General features: G+C 42.1%; 1 protein-coding gene across 1 annotated transcript in view; it reads left to right on the forward strand.

The window, feature by feature from the left end:
- Nucleotides 1-13,416: 13,416 nt before the first annotated feature.
- kctd16b (potassium channel tetramerization domain containing 16b) overlaps nt 13,417-20,769 on the forward strand; it is a gene marked incomplete at both ends in the record, with an annotated part of 67,229 nt that continues 59,876 nt past the window's right edge. The window contains one exon of the mRNA XM_080040366.1: nt 13,417-14,251. Within this exon, the coding sequence (XP_079896492.1) occupies nt 13,417-14,251 (835 nt within the window). The remainder of the gene's footprint in view (nt 14,252-20,769) is intronic.

Here is a 20,769-nt window from a genome sequence, read left to right on the forward strand (position 1 = left end):
AACAAGCTGGTGACCTCTGCCAAGAGGAAATATGGGGAGGAAGGAAATAACCTGTAATAAATGCAAGAGTATATATGAGGAACATAAAGCACACACACATATATATATATGTATATAGAAAAAACATTGTTGGTTCCCTGGGCTACTGTTTAATCTTTTTTTTGTATTTAAAAATTGGAATAGAAATTATGACAGAAATAGCCATCAGGAGCAACACAACAGATATGAACTCAGATGACAAAGACATATGGTAAATAAAGAATGACAATGACATAAAGGATGACAAAGACACATGGTTATATAGAATGATCAACATGATTTGTGATCCTGGAAAAATAGGAAATTCTGTCACATCTGTCAAAACAACTATCTTGGCGTACTACCCAAGGGAACTAGATAGTTTTTCCAGCCATGGTGGTGAATCAAAAAAATCCAACCCTGGCATAGTGTTTGAATTTTAGCCATAGATTAACAGCTGCCGTGTGAAAAGGAAATAAATGATATAGACTTGGCTCTGCTCCTAGCCTGGAGGTACAGAAATCTTGACAGAATGAGATATGAAAAAAATAATAATACATCTGAAACAGGCACGGAGGAAAACAGTTATAATTCAGCGGAGACACATTCAACCACTTTGACGGGGGAACTGATTGTGTTATTGGTCTCAGGGCAAACATACAAAGTGAATAATTTTGATGAGTGCTGCGCAAAGCGAGTTGCCTCAGCAAGGTTGCACGAGATACTGTCTGAAGAAAAGTTCTTGCCAGTAAAGTTTGGGACCATCTGTCACATTCTTTTCCCCTGTTCAAGGCCATGCTGGCAACCAGATTCCAGTGTTTTATGTTAAATCACTTGTTCCAAGATATAGCTCCAAGACAGTTCTATCACGAGTGTCTTTTATCCTGAAGGAAAGACGGGCAAATGCAACTCTTATAAACACATGAAAGGTGAAGTGGGAGCCATTAACCAATCAGCTATGCAGGCCCGACATGGATCATTTCTCTGCCTCATGATGAACAAAATCAATTAGATGTATGCTATGCAGCATGAATTCCTACAGCAAACACCCATGGCTAATCATAAGCTGAACTGAGTGCCCTCCATTGCCTCTCATCTTCTTCTAGACTTTTAATCGTTTCTGAACTTGAAGAACATGTCTTTTTTTTCGTAATCCACTAAATGAATGAAAATTGAAAAATTGCCAGAGAGGCTAATTGAATGTAAGCCGGTGTATTGCCATATGCTGTCATAATTGCCTTCTTTTGAAAAGTATCTACTAGTAATCCTGCTGTCACTGCCTTGGTGGATGAGTGGATTAAAAACCACCAAATTGTACTTCACTACAGCAAACGCCTCGTCTCCTACCACCTAGTACTGTAACCCTCAATTAAGATTTCTCCACCTCTCCGGGCACAAGGAGAAAAGGGGAAAAAGCATGTGACACATTGGACATGTGAAGCTCTATTTTTAGCCAAATTGGATGTGCACATTTCCTCAGAACATTTGCGAGATTAAATAAATATTTTTTATTGAATTTCCTGCCACCATATTGATATGACTGCTGCTGCAAAGGTCATAAAATGAGTTGGCATCTGGTGCTCGCATGCAGGGTCCTTTTCTCTGAAGCAGCTCTCCTCCCTCTGCACTGAAGTAACAAGCAGCAAGGGAAGAGCTTGTGAAGTGTGTTGGTTCCAAAAGGAGATTGCCATGGATAATTGACAACTTTGGACAAAATGATAGTCAACAACGCTCATTCTGGAATATAGTGAAGATACTGGTAATACCAGAACATATACAACATTATAATATAAGGGTGCACTTGAGCTTACAAAAATATTTTGGACTGACATTAAACAATTGTTATTGTATTGTGGTGTTTTGCCGCCCTAGCTCTATCTACCTCTGGTTGAAATCAGGGACAGCACCAGTCAACCTATGAGTGTTCTACATGTCAAAACAGATTCAGGATTCAGTTCCAGACTCCAAAATTTCTGGTCAAGGGTGTTTCGTTGTTTTTCAGATGTATACGGCCACATCCTCCATGCCAGCCATTCTAGGCTGTTCACAACAACTAGAAACTTCAAGTCAACTTAAGTTAACTTGCTTTACAAGGCTCGGCCATAATGATTCGATTAACTGCATAATAAGTCAAGCTGGACATGAATTTGTTTTGGCCCAGTGTGTTAACACTGCAGTTTTTTGTTATTGCAGATCAAATGGGGGGGGGAGTCAATATTTTTTCCAGATGACAGCATCTGCTGTTGATGTTATTTGCAGAGTGCAGAATCAACATCTTACGATTAAACTCAAGTACAAATTCTGAAGTTGTTGATGCCAGGATCAATTAAGATTGATCTTGGCATCCATCAAAGTTGATGCCGAGATCAATTTCTTTGGAAAGCGGAACTACAAGAAAGCAATAAATGAAAAAATATATATAATATTTCCAAACTAGCAATTTTCAGATGGTTTCAGTGTTATTCATATTTTTTGTAATCATAATGGAAGACTCTTGAAGTGATAATTGAACATGATGTAACTTTTTACTTGTGCATATATTGTGACATTTGTATTTCTTTTTGTCATAAGTAAAAGTAGGAAATGTTTAATGAAACAGAATAGAATGTGAATGCTCCTCTGACCAGAGGAAAGGGGAGGACCATAGGGTCACAGGAAGTAATAGGGGGAAGGACCTTATATGGCCATACAGTAGTAAGGAGTAGAGGGAGGGGGCTACCGGGGCTCCCCCGTGCAGCTGTGCCTTTTTCACTCCTCCCTCTCACAAGTCTCATTGGTTTTCAGTTCACTATATAAGAGCAAGTTTTGAGCAGGACAAGGCTTTTTTTGGGCCGCTTTTTGTGTGTTACTCTCTGTTCCAGCAGAATCTATCTGCCTTCAACCATGGAGGCAGAAGAAAAACTTAGAAAAACTTTGTGAGTCCAAAATACTCCAAAGTACTTAGAGGCAAAGTCTTTTAAAAACACATCTGTGAACCTCTTGAGACTAAGAAGGACTTGATCAAGAATTTTTAGAAATAGGAAAACAGACTGAGTTGCAGGGAAATAGACAGATATTTTTGGAAAAATGGTACCCATAGCCATCGGGACATGCCTTTCTTTACTAGGCGCCATAAAGATGTCTGTCTAACTCCTTGTACTGTATGAAGTTTTCGTAGCGCTTAAGATGATACTTACAGGCACTCATGCAAGTGTTTTGGTATTGTTTCACGAGCTACAACAAATTTAGAAACGAGAATCAAGTCAAAACAACTCTATTGAATGAGTTATAGGCATACAACCTCTTTTCTTTTCCTTTATTGTCCATTTTATGTATTATACCTATACTCTCTTGTATTTTGTAAATAAAATCCCTTAAATGTTGTAAAGCCTCAGTTGTGAATTAGTTTATAACTGGAACAGAAGGACTTTAGATATAGGGTTTTTTCTTCTAAGAGATGGTTTCGTCCTCGGGGAGGTGAGTACAATTTGATTCTACACGACGGCACATTACTGATTTAAGACACACACAACCTCATACAACTTACCTCTCTGTAAGGAGAGAATATGTTGATACACCTAATCTTTAAAACTAAAAGAATAGGTTATAAATACCTTCCCAGATTAAACTAGATGTTTAAATTCTGAAAATAGTATATCTGTTCTATTTTACGAAGGGTGGTTTACAAACTAAGTTTCGTATAACTTATACTCAATAACTTGTGAATTGACATCTTCCGTGAACACAGGAGAAGGATTTTTCTGAAGCAATATTTAAAAGGGTTAATAGTTTAGAGGAGGTCGGCCTCATCCTAGGATGAGGGGGCTCTGATAAAATAGAAACTTTAAACACGGTGTTATATATTGAATATTGTACTTTCTATAAACGTAAAACTTAGGTTAGTCCAGAGGGTAAATCACGCGCTTTTAAACAAATAAGGAGGGGGTTCGCGTCTTTTGGAGGAACTGTGGTGAGAGGAGAGTAGTCTTTATGAAGGAATAATAAACAATTAAAGCATTGTGCTACAAGTTGGTTAATACGGGTTTGTTAGGATATAACTAATAACCTTTTGATACTAGCTTTTCATTTAGATCAGACTTTTATAGTCGAAATCGTAATACTCTAAAATCCATATGTATATCTTCTGTTCTGCTATTACACTCAATGATGACAGGATTATACATATTACATTTCCCTGCAATCTCCGGTATAGAAAATGTATATTCAATCCAACAGACAGTTTGACAATGATGTAATTCATAGAAAGGATGCCCTGAAAAGTTGCATTAAAGAAGCAAATGATGACATAAATGATTCCTGTACTACAGCAACATAAACTGACAGTATGCTGAGCATCCTTTAAATCATTTACAGCAAATTGTTGATGGTATAAGCTGACGAGTAAAATTGGATACTTCTTCCTTGAAAGGTTGTTTTTACAGCTCTAGGGACTTTTGGAGATTTGGCCCCATCAAGAGATTTGTCACACATTGAGGACCTGTGGAAACCACTTTCTAATCCCAAGAGCCGGGGAGCAAAGCATGGAAAATAGGCCTACTGGGGGGAGAAAGAGAGGGAGGGAGAGAGATGTTGTGGCGTGACACACACACAAACACACACACACACACACACACACACACACACACACACACACACACACACACACACACACACACACACACACACACACACACACAGAGACACTAACTCTCCTATTCGTTCATGGAGACAGAAACGCACACGGCAGGAGAGCCGACTTTGGCAGTTAGCTAGCACAGTCATCTACCCTTTCATAGTGTTCCCACATGGCCTTTCACGCTGGCAGAGGGAGAGCGGGTGCTTAGCAACGTCTCATCTGCATGGTTTGCCAAATCAACAGGGTCAAGATCCCTTTAGGCTTTGAGAGCTCCACCGTGCTGTGCAATGCCAAGGAGTGGCCTCAGAGAAGGAGAGAGACAGTTATGGATGTAAACTGACTCTCTCTCTCTCTTTCTCTCTCTCTCTCTCTCTCTCTTTTCTTGGCAAAAATCCTTTAAGTTGCTTAGTCTCAGTCCTTTGCCTCCAGGATGTATTCTTCTTAAAACAGGATAAAGGCAGCCAATGTGAACTGATTGGTTCACCCTTGTTCGAGTGTAGATTCTCTTTCAGGAATTTCTGTGACAATATTTTGGTTTCGATTGTATAAGGAGTCCATTTAATTCTAACTGGAATTCCAAATGTATTCAAATCAGGTTGACCTATTTACCCTAAGTTGCTTTAGAGTTGGGAACAGCCGATGTTGTGGTCTACCAACATACACACAAACAAGCATCATACTATTAAATAGCACGGGTTACATGAGGTGCAATTAATGCTGTAGCGCTTTCAATATTAATGTGATTTCAAAATCTGAAATGAATCCTAAATGCACTGCACTCACATTTAAGCACATGAACTGTGTTTTATTCTGCTGAGGTTATTTGACATTTTTCCTGAACTGGAAACCACAACAATGAGTAAGAACATGCTCACACATACTCAAAATCAAAATTTTAATTTATTTTTTTTGAACAAATTTTGTTTCTCTTTGCCGTGGAGCAGTCAGAACAGCCGCCCCCTCCCATCCCTTCACTACACCCACAACTTGATCCTGGCCAACTGCTTTCTGAGTCCCATGTGGTTCAAATTGAATCAAACACCAGCTACTATAAGATACGTACAAAAACTTGTGTGCGTACAAGGTTATTGTGTCTCATTTGGGCTAATTCTCTTGCAACAAAGTGGAAAAGAACAATAGGAGAAAGGTTGGGCTTGTTAGGAAAAATAACTCTAATTTGTATGATATTATGCCCCCCCCTCATTAATTGGCATTTACCAGTATATAATCATTTAAACAATTGATATATTCGTCACATTTGACTTGAATAAATGTTCTCACTTTTTCCTTGGTGCTTGGACACCAATAGTCAGACACTAGCCATAAAACTGAAGCTGATGTCCCATGAGATAGCAACATTCCTAAGGCAGAGGAACTGTTAGAACAAAGTCTGGGTAACTTCTCAAGGCTTGGGGAGGTCAACTTCGATGATCTCTGGTTTCGGCCAGGAGAAAACAAGAGGAGGACCCTGAAATCTGCCTGACTACAAGATTTAACCAATCAGTAGACATGTTAGACAATATAATACTGTGTTTTAGGGAAGGACGTCTCTTCTTCCTGCTTTCCTGTCCTGTGAACATGCCTTGTCAATTTACTCAAATAAATACTGAGGCTTAGATCCGGATTCTTACACCTTTCTCCATGGTCTTTTTTCCTTCATAAATAGGCATTTTTACACGTACCTTTCAGGCTTTTAAAACTCTTTGTTTTCGTGGAAATAAATATTTATTTTTCAGGTTAATCAGTTCTGTTTTATTTCTAAAACCCACAATTTTTTTTGTTCCTGTTAAAACAACTGTTGCAGGGCGGAAGAGGAACTCGGTTTATTTATTCGGTTTACTCGATATATTTTTCTATAGGCCTACCTCACTCTCAGTACTATGTGCCCACACACAAGACTGATATCACAACTATATGCCTGAAAAAAGCAAGAAGTCAAGGGCCTCTGAAATGGTTATTCTCGTCAGCTTTCAGCAGTTGACCCGGTAATAGAGTAGCAGCCTGAAGGTTCCCCACCTCTGACCCAGTGCATGCTGGGATATAGTCTCAGCAGCATTTTCTTTTGCACATTTTGATTTCCTCACAATACAAGCCACAGCATATAATCAGTTCGTCTGGATCAATGATACGAGGCCTTGGAGAGGTCACTCATAGCTAAGAAAGGGCCTCCAGCAGAAACACTGCATCAGCAAATACAAAGCTGAGGATTGTAGAAAGCATTTCTAGATCCTTGCATTCAAGTCTATGAAAAAAAATATAAACATGAGTAAGTGCAAGTAACACACTGGACCTGATAATCAATTCCAAATCTGCTTCAAGTAAATCTTTAAAAAAAAATACAAAATAGACAGACTTTTTACCAAGCTTAATTTTGCATCATCATCCAGCATCGCCCCTGTTGTCAGCTTCGCAAGTAGAAGCAACTATTGGCTCAGCTGGCTGTATCCAAAATAGCTTTGGATCCAAAATTTCCCTGCTCTTTTTAGACTTGGCCACAAAGATACCCCCTGTTTCTTGATGCCTTCAGCAGAGCACACACACACACACACACACACACACACGCACACACGCACACACACACACACACACACACACACACACACACACACACACACACACACACACACACACACCTGCAGAGTCAGTGTTAGTGAGACAGGATGACAGGCACTGCTGCTGTGTTGCTGGCCAACAGACAGGCTAAGACGTTAAACTTCCCAGATTCCTCTGTGGTTGTCTTGCAGGCTAGTACTTATCCTGGCTCCAGGAGCTGCTTGTCAGTCCCTCACCACACCGCTCTGCTGCTTCTGCCAAAGCCCTCACAGTTTAGTCAACTTCCTGTTAAATAGCCCCCATCTCCAGGGAGAGCAAGTGGACCTGGTTCAGAATAGGAATCTGCCTGGGCCTGTGCAGAATGAGACTGATGAGGAGGGGGGACACTGAGGGGCAGAGCAGCAATGTGACAGAAAGCAAGCAGGCTTTTTTTACCTGCCGAAATGGGCGCAAATCCAGAGCTTTTGTAATTTCATTGCTCAGTAGCCAAGAGAATATGAACGCATAGTAACATTCACTAGAAATGTGCCCCCCCCCTCCTCCCCCAATTTGTCAGTCTGCTGGCATTTGATCTGGGTTTTGAGCCATGTAGGAAATAACTTTTCTAATTGAAAATGTTTGTAGATGAAGATATGGATGCCATTATTTGAGATGTGGTGATCAAAGTGAAGCAATTTGATTGATGAAGCAGATCTGAGGAAAAAGTGGTGAGAGGCTTTATACATCAGCTAAAAATATCTTGTTTTGATATCACATATGGACCGTTGGGATGTGTTGCTGATTCCCTGAGGGACTTCATGGAGTTTATGTTTATGTTGGAAATGCAGACGCAGGAAGATTCTTAATGATTATGAGTTGATCGTCTGAAAGCCTTGCCGGGTGGTCTTTGAAGAGGCTTTTTTAGGGTTGATGATTCACTGCGCTTGTAGCCGCTAGTGTTGGTATGCACCTGCTCAGTAGGACAGTAGGAGCTCAGTCTGGCTCACTGCATGCTGACATGATCTCACCGTAACTGAGCATCAGACGGCTATTTCTGTCGCACACAAAAACTGAATAAATTCATAAGGAAACCTTTTTTTTCACAAAGCTCTGCCTGTAAGTTGTGTAGTAATCAGCTGTACAAACCATGTAGCCTATGTCCACAAAGGGCAATTGATAGAACAACAATAAAGACATTCAGTGTGTTCTGTACAAGTGTGTAGGTCAGCCAATTCTAAATAGGTGAAAGAATAGAGTATAGTTGGCCAAATGGCATGTACAACAAAGGCACAGAGTTAATCAGTTCACTGCATTACACCGTGAAAGCAAGGTAAGGGCTATTGTATGTAAATGGTTTGATTTGAATCTAAATCTAATAATCAAAGATGTTTTTGATGGAAATTAAAAAATAAACACAATACAGACATAACTGATGACTACTATGCACAATGCCATGGACCTCATTATATGCTGGCACTCCTTTTATCTCTATTCTCCTCACAAAAGCTTTTCTGTACTGAAAACCACAAGCGCACGCACACACACACACACACACACACACACACACACACACACACACACACACACACACACACACACACACACACACACACACACACACACACACACAACCCCTCCAGCTTGCCTTCAGACCATCTAATCAGTCAGTGACTGACTATACTTGATGGCTCCACATTGGCAGCATTGATGATTTCAAAACAAATAGACTAAATGCCTTGAGCAAGCAATGTCTCTTCCAGGTCATCTTACCCTATATACCTTATACCACCAAACCCTAGTGTGCCTTAGTCTCATCTAGTCTCTTTTCATCCGTTTCATTTTACGAACCTGCTGTCATTTCCCAAAGGTTTTCCCGCTGTGTACTTCATTCTCACAAAATTCAAAACTAACATACATAGTTTTCTGCCCATTGAAACTTTTTTGCAAATTATAAATTGCTGACCAAGTTTAGATAGAAAACACATGATAAAAGTCCAAGTATGAGGGATTGCTGAGGCTTACCATAGTAGCTCATTCTGGTAAATACTCCCTGAGTCAACTGAATTTATGCATTGAATGTCTGCCATGCTGTACTCGGAAGATTTCCCATTTAAGGCCCGGCATCATTCAGTGTGGCTGTAATGAGAGATGGAAGTGGGAAGACGTATGCCGTTCAATTCAACCATCTGTGACTGGCCATGAAAAAGTTCCCTTTAATATTTTTCTCTGTGCCGCACGGGAAGAGGAACGACTGTGCCGCCAGTTGATCTGAAGTCAAGTCAAGTCAATTGCTCGTGATTTTGCTCGCTTGTGTGAGATTTAGATTTATTTTGTAAGGGAAAATTAAGTCTCTTTTGAATTTTTTTTTAAAACAAGCTAAATTAGGAATGTTGCTGCCGTGCTTGTGGAATAAATATTTCACTGTATATCCTGTATCGACTATTATGACACTGAAATGAGTTTCCAAAGATGTGAAACAGGAAAAGACACCAAGAAACTAAAATGGGTCTCACGTCCTGTCTGATGGAAATATACCTGACCTTTTAGCTTCAGGAGAATGTTCCATTGGACAAATAGATTGATCATTTGAAAACTTCAGATCCAAAATGTCTCTCCTAGAGTTGTTCTATTAAATAACGATTAACTAAGATTTGTTTCAAGATGGGGTTGATACTGTATATCTTGAAATGCAGAAAGAGAGCTTAAAATACAAGGAATGTTTTGTCTGCTTTGGTCCTGCTTGCATGTGTTTGCAAGCTGTCATGCCTTTAACCCAAAGGATAGAAAAAATAGTTTAAATGAATAGCGTTAGTCCAGACAGGTTTAACTCAACTAACAGGTGGTCAATCATTTGTCTTTAAATAGCAGTGAAGCAGGGAGCGGTGTGGTGTGGTGCCTACATGTACAGTATTTATGATGAAGCTATACCAGCGTGGCCTACTTCTGGGTGACTGCTCAGGTCCCAGCCAGGCACACCTCCTCACACACTCTCTCTCTCTCTTCTCCCTCTTTCTATCCATCTTTTATTCACTTTGTGTTAAATCACTCACTCTCTTGGCCCACTTCTCTCCGAAAGTGTCAACTCTGTCTCATTGGACGGCGGACGATTTGGGAATAGTCAGGCACATTGTAGAGCCACAGCATCTCAAATTGCACGGACATGTTGATGCAAGATTCATACTTCATATTTCTAATTTGATAAGGAATATGCTGGGTATTAATCTCAATGGTGTTCTAATTTGTTAGTCAGCGTGCAAGATACATAATGAGTCATCGTGGTTTGTGCAGGGTCTGATGCAATGTGCATGCTGGTGGGTGTCACACAGAGCAGCTCTAGAATAACCACACACATTGAGATATACAGAAAATAGTTTTTTACTGCCTTGCCTATTTATCTGTGTCCCCACACCATTGCAGATAAGGGCATGAAAAGCGCTGCCCTTTTCTGTAAGCATTGCAATTGGCATCTGAGTGCCCATCTACATCAACCTGAAAAAGGTTATTTGGATTTAGATTTTTGAAATGCCCTCTTTTTTGTTGTAAAACACATCTATTTACAGATTTAAAACATGGTTAGATTAAGTGTCACAGTAAGCGCAAAGGTGGGACAGAGGGATAGAGTGTGTTTTTTAATTCCTTCTACATACAGGCAGAGCTTTTTGACTATAGGCTGCACAGGAGTTTAGGTATCGCGTTCTGATTTGCTAGTACAAGTTGTACTAATAAGTGCCTCTGAGCAAGAGCAACACATTCCTACTGATTCCTGTAACTATATGATGCAAAGGGACTGTCTCCTTGGCTATGTCTCTGTGATTCTAATATTAAACTTTAAAGAGAGAAACAGTGGCATGGTGTCCTCAGAGGTAGTGAAGGATTGATGAAAGAAATGCATTTTTCGCTCGAGGCAAGGACTGTTCAAATTGGCCAGATGAAATGCCAATTCAAAATAAAAAGCAGCATTCAGGCAGAGGGATGCAATTATAATGTTCAGTGTGAAGTGCACTTTCTGAGATACATCCGAATTTGTACATATAACCCCCATCCCCCCAAACCAATATTTGTATGTAATGCAAGTCCCGACTTGGCCCTGCAGCTAGACTCTAGAGTATGTGCTGATGGTATGTGTTTGACTGCAGATTACACAAGCACTGCACTGGTTGTCTTGTTTTTTTATTGACCACAAATGAAACTCTATATAATTTCAATGCATACTTTCCTCAGCCTGATACATCACGATCATTAGCGTGCGTCTGTCTCTAATTTATTTTTTTATTTGCGTCTTTATTCTGAGTGTGGTCGGGAGGCATGGTGTAGCAGGAAAACAACAATACAAACATATGTTCCTGTTTGTTTTTAACTGCCCTTGTTCCCTCTAAAAATGCTAATGAAGAAAAATAACAGATGCACACATAAACGCACATGGATTCATGGGATGCACTCTTGACAGCTATCACTTGTTTGTGTGGGGATCTGTCCATGGTGCTGAAAGATAAAAGTTTGGGCATGTCTCAATACAAACAGAGGGAGGCGCTGTTGTTCATTTTACTGAAGCCCAATACAAAAATCTCACATAATGTAACAACTCACTGGCAGTATAACAACCATTTATATAGGTATTATTTTCGGTTTTAATTAGTTTGGTTCAATAATCAAAAATGCAAACATGTTGCTGTCAAAATGTAAGACGGAAAAATGGAAAATGGAATAACACGCACAGTGTTCTGGGTCGTGGAAACAGCAAATTTGTCCTGTGTTTACAAATTCAAACTAAATGGCATGCAAATTGATTCAAGCTGGGGGTCAAACTGCAGCATTTGTGAGTGTTTAGCTTATTATAATCATGGCAACAACAAAAAAATGGACTCAACGAGCGTGCGCTGCCGCATGCTGTGAAAGACCAAAACCTTATTTTAAAAACAGGAGCATGCAGTTTATTCCTAACCTTTGACAGAACCACGTTTCCACAGTATATAGGTGACGTACCAGACAGATGTGCGGTGTGTGTGTGTGTGTGTGTGTGTGTGTGTGTGTGTGTGTGTGTGTGTGTGTGTGTGTGTGTGTCTGTGTGTCTGTGTTTGTGTTTGTGTGTGGATAAAGGGCTTTTCTGACAATAAAATTTGATTTATGTTCAGTGGTTCATGGGGATATGAAATATGAAAACCGCTGACAATGATGTGATACTTTTGTTTTCCGCCACAAGCCTTCAGTAGCACGCGCGCGTGTGTGTGCGTGTGTGTGTGTGTGTGTGTGTGTGTGTGTGTGTGTGTGTGTGTGTGGGGAGGGGGGTGTGGGGGGAGAGCAGCCGTGCAGACACCACCCAGCTCTGTAGGGTAAGGGGGGCGGTACGAGAGTGTGGAAGGGAGGGAGGGTGAGTAAAGGAGGAGGGGGGCGTAGAGAATGCTCGTTTCAGCACCGCGGACAGCTCCCTGTGAAAGCAGCCGGCAGCAGGAGCGGGTCGGTCCTCTCCGCTGCTCTGGATTAAAAGATCTCAACTGCTCACACTTCTTTTACGACTCACGGAGACAGCAAAGAAGTAGTGTCATTTTTTTCATCGGGGAGAGGATTCAGTTTAATTCAGTCCGGAGCAAGCGACTTATCCGGATAAAACCCCATTTCAGGACTGTGAGGTTTTACGTGTGCAACCTCTGCGAAGTTTCTGCCTCCTCCTTCTGGTCTCCTGATAGCCCCAGGAAATATATGCTGTATTCTGAAGGGAGTTGACGAGAGAGCCAAAGTGACAACACTACATCAGGAACATCTCCTGTTAGGACTATATCCTAAAGAAGTTGTTTGACTTTGTTTTGTTTGTGTCTTTTTCGCGATTTTCTAGTTCTGCATATGAGTGGGTGCATGCAGACGGATTGGTATTTGCTGGATACTATTCCTTCCTAGTGGCGAAGGAGCGAGCGAGACGACAAGTTTCCTTTTCATTCTGGTGCTTTAGACTTCTTTCAGCCTAACCCATGTAATGCTCTCATACATTAGCCCCTGATGAACTCCTCGGATACATGACTCCTCTCTAAGCACTGATTATTTTTTTATTTTTTACCTCTCTTGGTCTTTTTCAAATGAAACATTCTCATAAGGACGACCTGGACATCTATCCACCCTCGACAACTGCTAAAGACTAGTAGGGGCAATGGATCGATAAAGAACAAAAATGCTTCATATAGTTGTGAGTTGAGCTGTGTGATCCATATTTTTTCTTCCTTTTTTTAGGAATATATAGGCGTGCAGCCTTTTCTGCGTCCATGACGGAAACCATGGCACTGAGTGGAAATTGTAGGACTAACCCCAATAAAGAGCAAGCGTCGGTTCAGAACAGTTTCCCAGATGTGGTCGAATTAAACGTAGGGGGGCAGGTGTATTACACGCGCCACTCAACTTTGGTGGGTACCCCGAATTCATTACTCGGTAAGCTGTTCTCCTCCAAAAAGGACGCATGTAACGACTTGGCGAGGGACCCCAAAGGCCGCTATTTCATCGACCGAGACGGCTTTCTGTTCCGCTATGTGTTGGACTACCTGCGAGACAAGCAAGTCGTGCTCCCGGACCACTTCCCGGAGAAAGGCAGGCTCAGGAAAGAGGCGGAGTACTTCCTGCTGCCCGACCTGGTGAGGCTGCTGACCCCCGACGACATCAAGCAGAGCCCGGCGGACGAATGCTTCTTCAGCGACTATGAGGACGGCTCCCAGGGCAGCGACCACCGGCAGTGTCCGCCGTCCTCCCTCGTGCCCGCGGACAGAAAGAGCGGCTTCATCACGGTGGGCTACCGGGGCTCGTGCACCACGGGCCGTGAGAGTCAAAGCGACGCCAAGTTCAGGAGGGTGCCTCGGATAATGATTTGCGGTCGCGTGGCTCTCGCCAAAGAAGTTTTCGGGGAGACCCTGAACGAGAGCCGGGACCCGGACAGGACCCCGGATCGGTACACGTCCCGCTATTACCTCAAGTTCAAGCATCTGGAGAGGTCTTTTGACATGCTGTCGGAGTGCGGCTTCCAAATGGTGGCCTGCAACTCGTCGGTCACAGCCTCGCAGCACACGGAGGACAAGATCTGGTCCAGCTACACAGAATACGTCTTCTACCGTAAGTGATGGCATTGTTTTTTTTTTGTTAGACAGCATGCACGCTTGCGACACACACACACACACACACACACACACACACACACACACACACACACACACACACACACACACACACACACACACACACACACACACACACACACACACACACACACACACACACACACACACACACACACACACACACACACACACACAAAAAGTTACATCTCTGCCCCAATTTGAAACCACAGGGACACCGTAGCCACTCAAATGCCCCTTGTATGGACAATTGTTGAAGTCCCCTTAGCTGACAGGCTAAATACACTAAGGGCACTTCAGTAAAATGGGCGGCGCTTGTGTGGGTGGACTGAACACTTCATTGTGGTGACTGATACACACAATGTAACAAGTGCTGCTTCTGTAACCTACAAATCCTGAACATGTTTCATCACTGTTTTTGTTTTGTTCGTTTGTTTTGTACTTAGACAGGTTGAGCAAGACAGGGTGAAAAAGAGCACACACACTGGGTCAAACTTCCACACTCTGTCAATGTCAAATGCTCTGTCGTTCAGTAGGCTACGTTATCTCTCCCTGGGAGCGATGTAATCTGACAGACTACTTCATGTTCTAACCTATAACACCACGTTTCAGCATATAGCAGGCTCTTGCAGGCTAGTTTAGATTTCCAAAGATTTCACCAGATTTCACTGCCATCTGAAGCCAAAGCAATCATGGGAGCAATGATTTGTCCGTGCCTGCCTTTTTTCTCAGTTTGGTGCAATTTTCTACTCCACCTCTCTCTCTCTCTCTGCTTTCATTCCATTCCAGCCTTTTAACTTTTCCTTCTGGCTTTCCCATATCCCTAATGCTTTCCTTCTGCTTCTACGTCTTTGCTGCTATAACTCGCAGCTAGAGAACAACCAAGCTAGGTGACGAGGAAGAGATCATCACAGTTTTGAATCCTACTTTTGGTGAGATTTTGTGAGGACACAAAATAAGCCTTGATCATCTCTGATCTTATACATAATTTATCACAAACTCCTCTGATAGCTGCTGCAATGAAGCTGCCCTATAAGAGACAGAGTGTAAGTGATACTTTGGAAATGTGTAAGTTCTTAGTACCATTACAGCTTGGATGTTAGAAGACAAAGCTTTCTGTAGTATAACCCCTGAATCAGTAGCAGTGCAGATACATTGAGATCGATCATACCCCTTATGGCTCTCAAACATGTTATTTTGCCCGCACAAGCCCCTTGAAATGCATGTCTTTTTGTAGCAAGTTGTACACCATGGCTTGATGAATATGTGCAAATACACTACTGGAATCTGTTTTTCTTATGAATATACAATGAAACCATTTTAACACATTTTTGGCAATCTTGAGTCAGTGTTTTTCTGAAATCAAGTCTAGTTGCATAAGTGACATGCACCACACAACAATGCACGGTGTGTAGACTATTGCTGCCAATAAAACTGGAAGAGCTGCCAACAGTACTGAGGTCAATGTGTCAAGGATGCTGTCAAGATCTTCACAAATAACAGGAGTTGAGTATGAGTTCTCACTTTCATACAGATACACAAGGAAAATAAGGGTTTTCGTTTGCCCTTTCAAAAGACTACAAGGCAAAAAAAGAAGAGTTGTGACATTGACCTATTTTTCTGTTAACTGTTTTATATCCGAGAACTTTCCATTATTGGCCAAGTGGTCTGAGTATAGGTGTAGGTTTCATATGGTCCCTTTGATTAGTTGATAGTCATAGGGAACATTTTTTCCATTTGAAGAAGAGGGACATCTAACCCAGGTCTGTTTTACGCTTGGCTTTGCTGTCACCAGTGACCAAGTGACCAGATTTTAGGCAAGGATAATTCAATCACACTTTAAAGAAAGAATCATTAATTTATCGAAATGTGCTCATGATATAGAAAAAAAGTTTTGAACCTTTGAGGGGAACAAGGTGATTGGCTCACAGGGGTTAGGGTGAACGTGATTGAGCTAGAGCTAAAAGAGAGAAACACCCATAGTGGGCTTATTGATTTGAAAGCAGGAACTAGGACGAGAGCATACATTAAACCCAGAGGGAGGCATCTGTAATAAAGAGAACTTTGCAGATAGTTGTCCCGATTTAACTTTAGCTAAGCTTGATACAGTCCTCGCTCAGATTGTATTTATTAATATTCTATCGTTATGTGTAAAATTGTTCACATGCCAAGATGTGCTTTTATTCATCTTTTTGCGAGATCTCCCTGTAATGTCTGGGACGGGGATGTGGGGGACCACTGAGCTGTGAATTCACCGTCACCTATATAGGGAAAACCAACGCCAGCCCTTTAAATCGCATAAGAGACAAATGATCACATGGTCACAGAGCGACGAGGAGTAAAAAATAAATAAATAAACACACAGTGATTGGCTGGGCTGGGTCTAGGCTAAATGAGCTCTGCATTAATGGCCTGCATGAAGCCTCTACAATGACTGGATGGCTCTTGGCTCGCATAACCCCCACAAGTAGCACTGTAACAAGCCAAATCAAGTGGTGGTGGGGGCCGCTGCTACACACACACACAATCAACACACACACACACACACACACACACACACACACACACACACACACACACACACACACACACACACACACACACACACACACACACACACACACACACACACACACACACACACACACACACACACACACACACACACACACACACACACACACACACACACACACACACACACACACACACACACACACACACACACACACACACACACACCTTGCTCACTGGCAATGTATCTGAAGGGCTGCCTCTGCAGGCCTCCTCTTGCCCTCTGACAAACAACAACTGCTTCCTGTTTGCTTACAAATGTTCAGCTTGTGGCAGATGTGTCCTGGCCTATGTCTACACACACTCACACAGAGGGAGGAGTAAGGCATGTATGCATATGACGGCTTCACAATCAATAGTTAAAAGACATAGTGCAGTCCTATAGTGCTGTGTGTCCTCGGGGTTAGTTAGTGTATCCTATATACACACACAGACCAAATCATGCAAAATATTTCTCAAATTCCACAGTCACCCAGAGGGTATAACGTAGCCATGCAGCTTACAGTCTCTCCTACAGTTTGTCTGCCTGTCACATTTTTTTGGCTCACTCATCTTTCCACCCCTCGCCTTCCCATTCTTCTCTCTCTCCCTCTTCTCCTTTCATGTCACCTCATTCTACTCTAGTCAATCATACACAGTATTTCGCTCTCGTCTCGCCCCCTTGTCTCGCTCACCCCCTCCCCACTCCCCCCTCTCCCTTCTCCCCAGCGTGTGTTGCTCTGAGCGCCACAGGGGCAGGGAGCAGCGCGGCACCACCGGTTGCCTTTACATGCCTCACTGCACTGTCACGCCTCCTGTCCTCTCTCTCCTCATTCATATCTCTGTCTGTGTGCCTGTCCAACTCCATGATTGTTTATTTACCATCATCCATGGCTGTCTCATTATACATTTTAGGCATTCGGCCTGCCTCTGGCTGCGTGTGCTTCTCTGTATAATACATTTGCCAGTGAATCTGTGTTCCCCATTTGTTGTCCCTCTATTGGCCATATTTGAGGTCAAGTTGTTCAGTAATGGTAGCAACTCATTATGCCTCTTCTTGGCGAGCCTAATGCAGCCAAGTCAAAAGTATGTCCATATCTCTTTTGTGTACTTTTGTTCTTTTAACACATCCAACATGCCCATTCCCCTGTGCACAAATACATTATTTTCCCAGCTTGGTGCACAACATTTTGACATAGCCCTGACCTTAACTTCACAGTGCATCTTTAAGATTAATCGGTAGGCTGCTGTGAGCCAGGCCTTATCCTAACATCAGTGGCCAACCTCACTACTGCTCTCGAGGCTGAATGGGAGCAAATCTCTGAAGCCAGATGCCAAAATCTTGTGAAGGCATTTCCCAGAAGAGTGGAGGCTGTTTTGGCCCATTTGCCCACCATACGTATATGGGCGTAATGTTCATCTGAGAAGAAAGTTTTAGTCAGTTTTATTTTTTGGAATAAACTGACCCAATTTGAAGGTGCTCTCTAAATAAATCTGCCAAACTACAATATAATTAATTTAAGTTGCCTTGCTATCATACATTAAGCACACCCAATTTGCTTTCCTTAAGGGCACAGCAATAGCTCACTTCCTGTTCCCCATTTGACTAACACATCTTTGCATCTCAAAGCTTCATAACTTGTTTTGCCACAAGCCTGAACCTCTCTTTCAATCCTTCTTTTTGCTTGTTACCTATTGCTTGGGATTCTACCTTCCACTTATTGTACCCATCAGTATATTCCAGTTTGTGGCTATTCAAAATCCAGATGGCCTCTAAAACCCCTCAAGGTAAATGTATTTACCAATCTGTTGCATGGCTGGAGTGACTGATAATTAATCATCACTGTTGACAGTTGGTTCCGTGGTATTCACTGCAAGGCCTGACACAGCCAACCGCAACATAACTATCACACAGCACAAGACAACATCCTCTGTGTAGTAAAAAAGAGGGAACATTTCTAAAGTCTGCTCACAGGATTGGACATGCTGAATTTTTTTGTCTCGGGATGCATTTCCCCAGGCTTTATTTTTTACCTCCTCTGAACATGCCAGAGTTTAGTCTGTGTCATTATAACCATGTGTACTGGTGGGTGACACACTGTGCCATTAGCTTACGCACAGACCACTGACTCCTTGAGTTGCAAATGCGCTTTGGCAGGTGGGAAGTAAGGGGTTATGGTTAGGGTGTGTGTGTGTGCGTGTGTGCGTGTGTGCGTTTGTTAATGCGTGACCCATGGTTGCACTACCATAGGCATTTGCACCATCAAGCCGCTGGCTAAAACACACAAACACACACACACACACACACACACACACAGACACTCACACATAGACACACACGGACACACTCATCACCATATGAAACTACATCACGCTCATCCTGCGAGCTCCTCCGGACCCAATCGCTGACAACATTAGCAGTGGCGGTCCCATGCTGCAGGCCTGTAGGAAGTGATTAGCCGAGGAGCAGACAGGCCGTGACAGCTCGGAGGAGGTCTTGATAGGGACAGCTGCTACCCTGGCCTCAGCTCCACAGGGGAGTCCACCAGCACACACCTCAACTCTACATTAGTCACATTCAGACAAAAAGGAAGGACAGCGGAAGGAGGTGGAGAACTCTGTTTGATGTATGAAAAGAGAGAGAGAGATAAAGACTGCTATCCCTCTTACCAATGCATCCATCACTATGACTCCTGTTGTTGCTACCGCTTTTACTAGCAGCACTACTAATACTGCCACAGGTTCTACTGGGTCAGTTATTGATGAAGAACAATAGCTGGATGCAAATACAACCAGCAGTACTTTGTTAATTCAACTACTGCCATATTTATCACCACTGTCAAAAAAAAACAAAAAGCAAATGCAGTAGAATCAAGGCCAGATAAATAAAAGCAAAAATTAAATTTCAAGTTATCTACATTGCAGGAAGGTTTCATAAAAAGTAGAGAAAATACACATTTCTAATCTTTTTATGTGTATGCTTCAAGTTGCAGAGCTCCCAGCTACAGTTAAGTATTAGTAGAATTTAAAAATATTTGATTTACAATTATATATTTCTATGCTTTTTGTTACATAGTGATACGTTTCTTTGCAGAATCAATATGGCTAGATTAAACTGGCATGACCTTGCCTTTTTTGCCTCCCAGTTGAAACCGGAGCTGCTGTATTTTGTACAAGCTGTGGGCGAGGAAGAGACTTTTGACTGAGTCAAGATTGAAGAATACAGAGAGTTGTAAAGCCATTGAAACACATTGATGACCCCTTCCCTTCCTCGCCAAAGATATAGAAAGTGCTTTGGACTGAGAATATATCCTTGAGTTGGAAATGTTCAAACTATTCAATCCACTTTGTCCAAAAAGGGCACCTAATTTAAAGCAACGACATGAGAATGGAAAGGGATGGAGTGAAAAAAGATATGATCTGAGGGTAATAGCGATGGTAGGAGCCGGTGATTGAAAGTGAAACCCTGAATGTAGTTCAGGGTAAATGAAAATTAACCCACTTTTCCCCATTGAAATAGAGCTTATATTCACCTAAGCTGATAGAAACTAAGTAACAATATAGGATAAAGCAAGTCAGTAAGATGGAGAAGGTATCTTCAAGGACATTAATATAGAGTAACCCTGTCCTGCAAAAATGTATTAATTTTATTTTACTTTGTTGGTTTTTGATTGAGTTTGTGTAAAGAGCTCACAGTGGGAGGTGCATGTGGATTTGTATGAAAACAAGCAGAGGACAGTATAGAAGACAATCATGGAGAAGGGCCAAGTGGGTCATATGGAGAGAAGATAGTCTTTCTTGTGTGCCTAGCCTCCCCTTGACCTTCTTCCCCCCCTGTAGGCTTAGTGTAGCTACGTAGAGTAGATTTCCCATGCCTCTGGAGAGCTGTGAGAGAGTGAGAGAGAGAGAGAGAGAGAAAGATACAGAGAGGGAAAGAGAGGG

The sequence above is a fragment of the Ammodytes marinus genome, assembly GCF_949987685.1.
Source record: "Ammodytes marinus genome assembly, chromosome: 14".
NCBI lineage: Eukaryota > Metazoa > Chordata > Actinopteri > Uranoscopiformes > Ammodytidae > Ammodytes > Ammodytes marinus.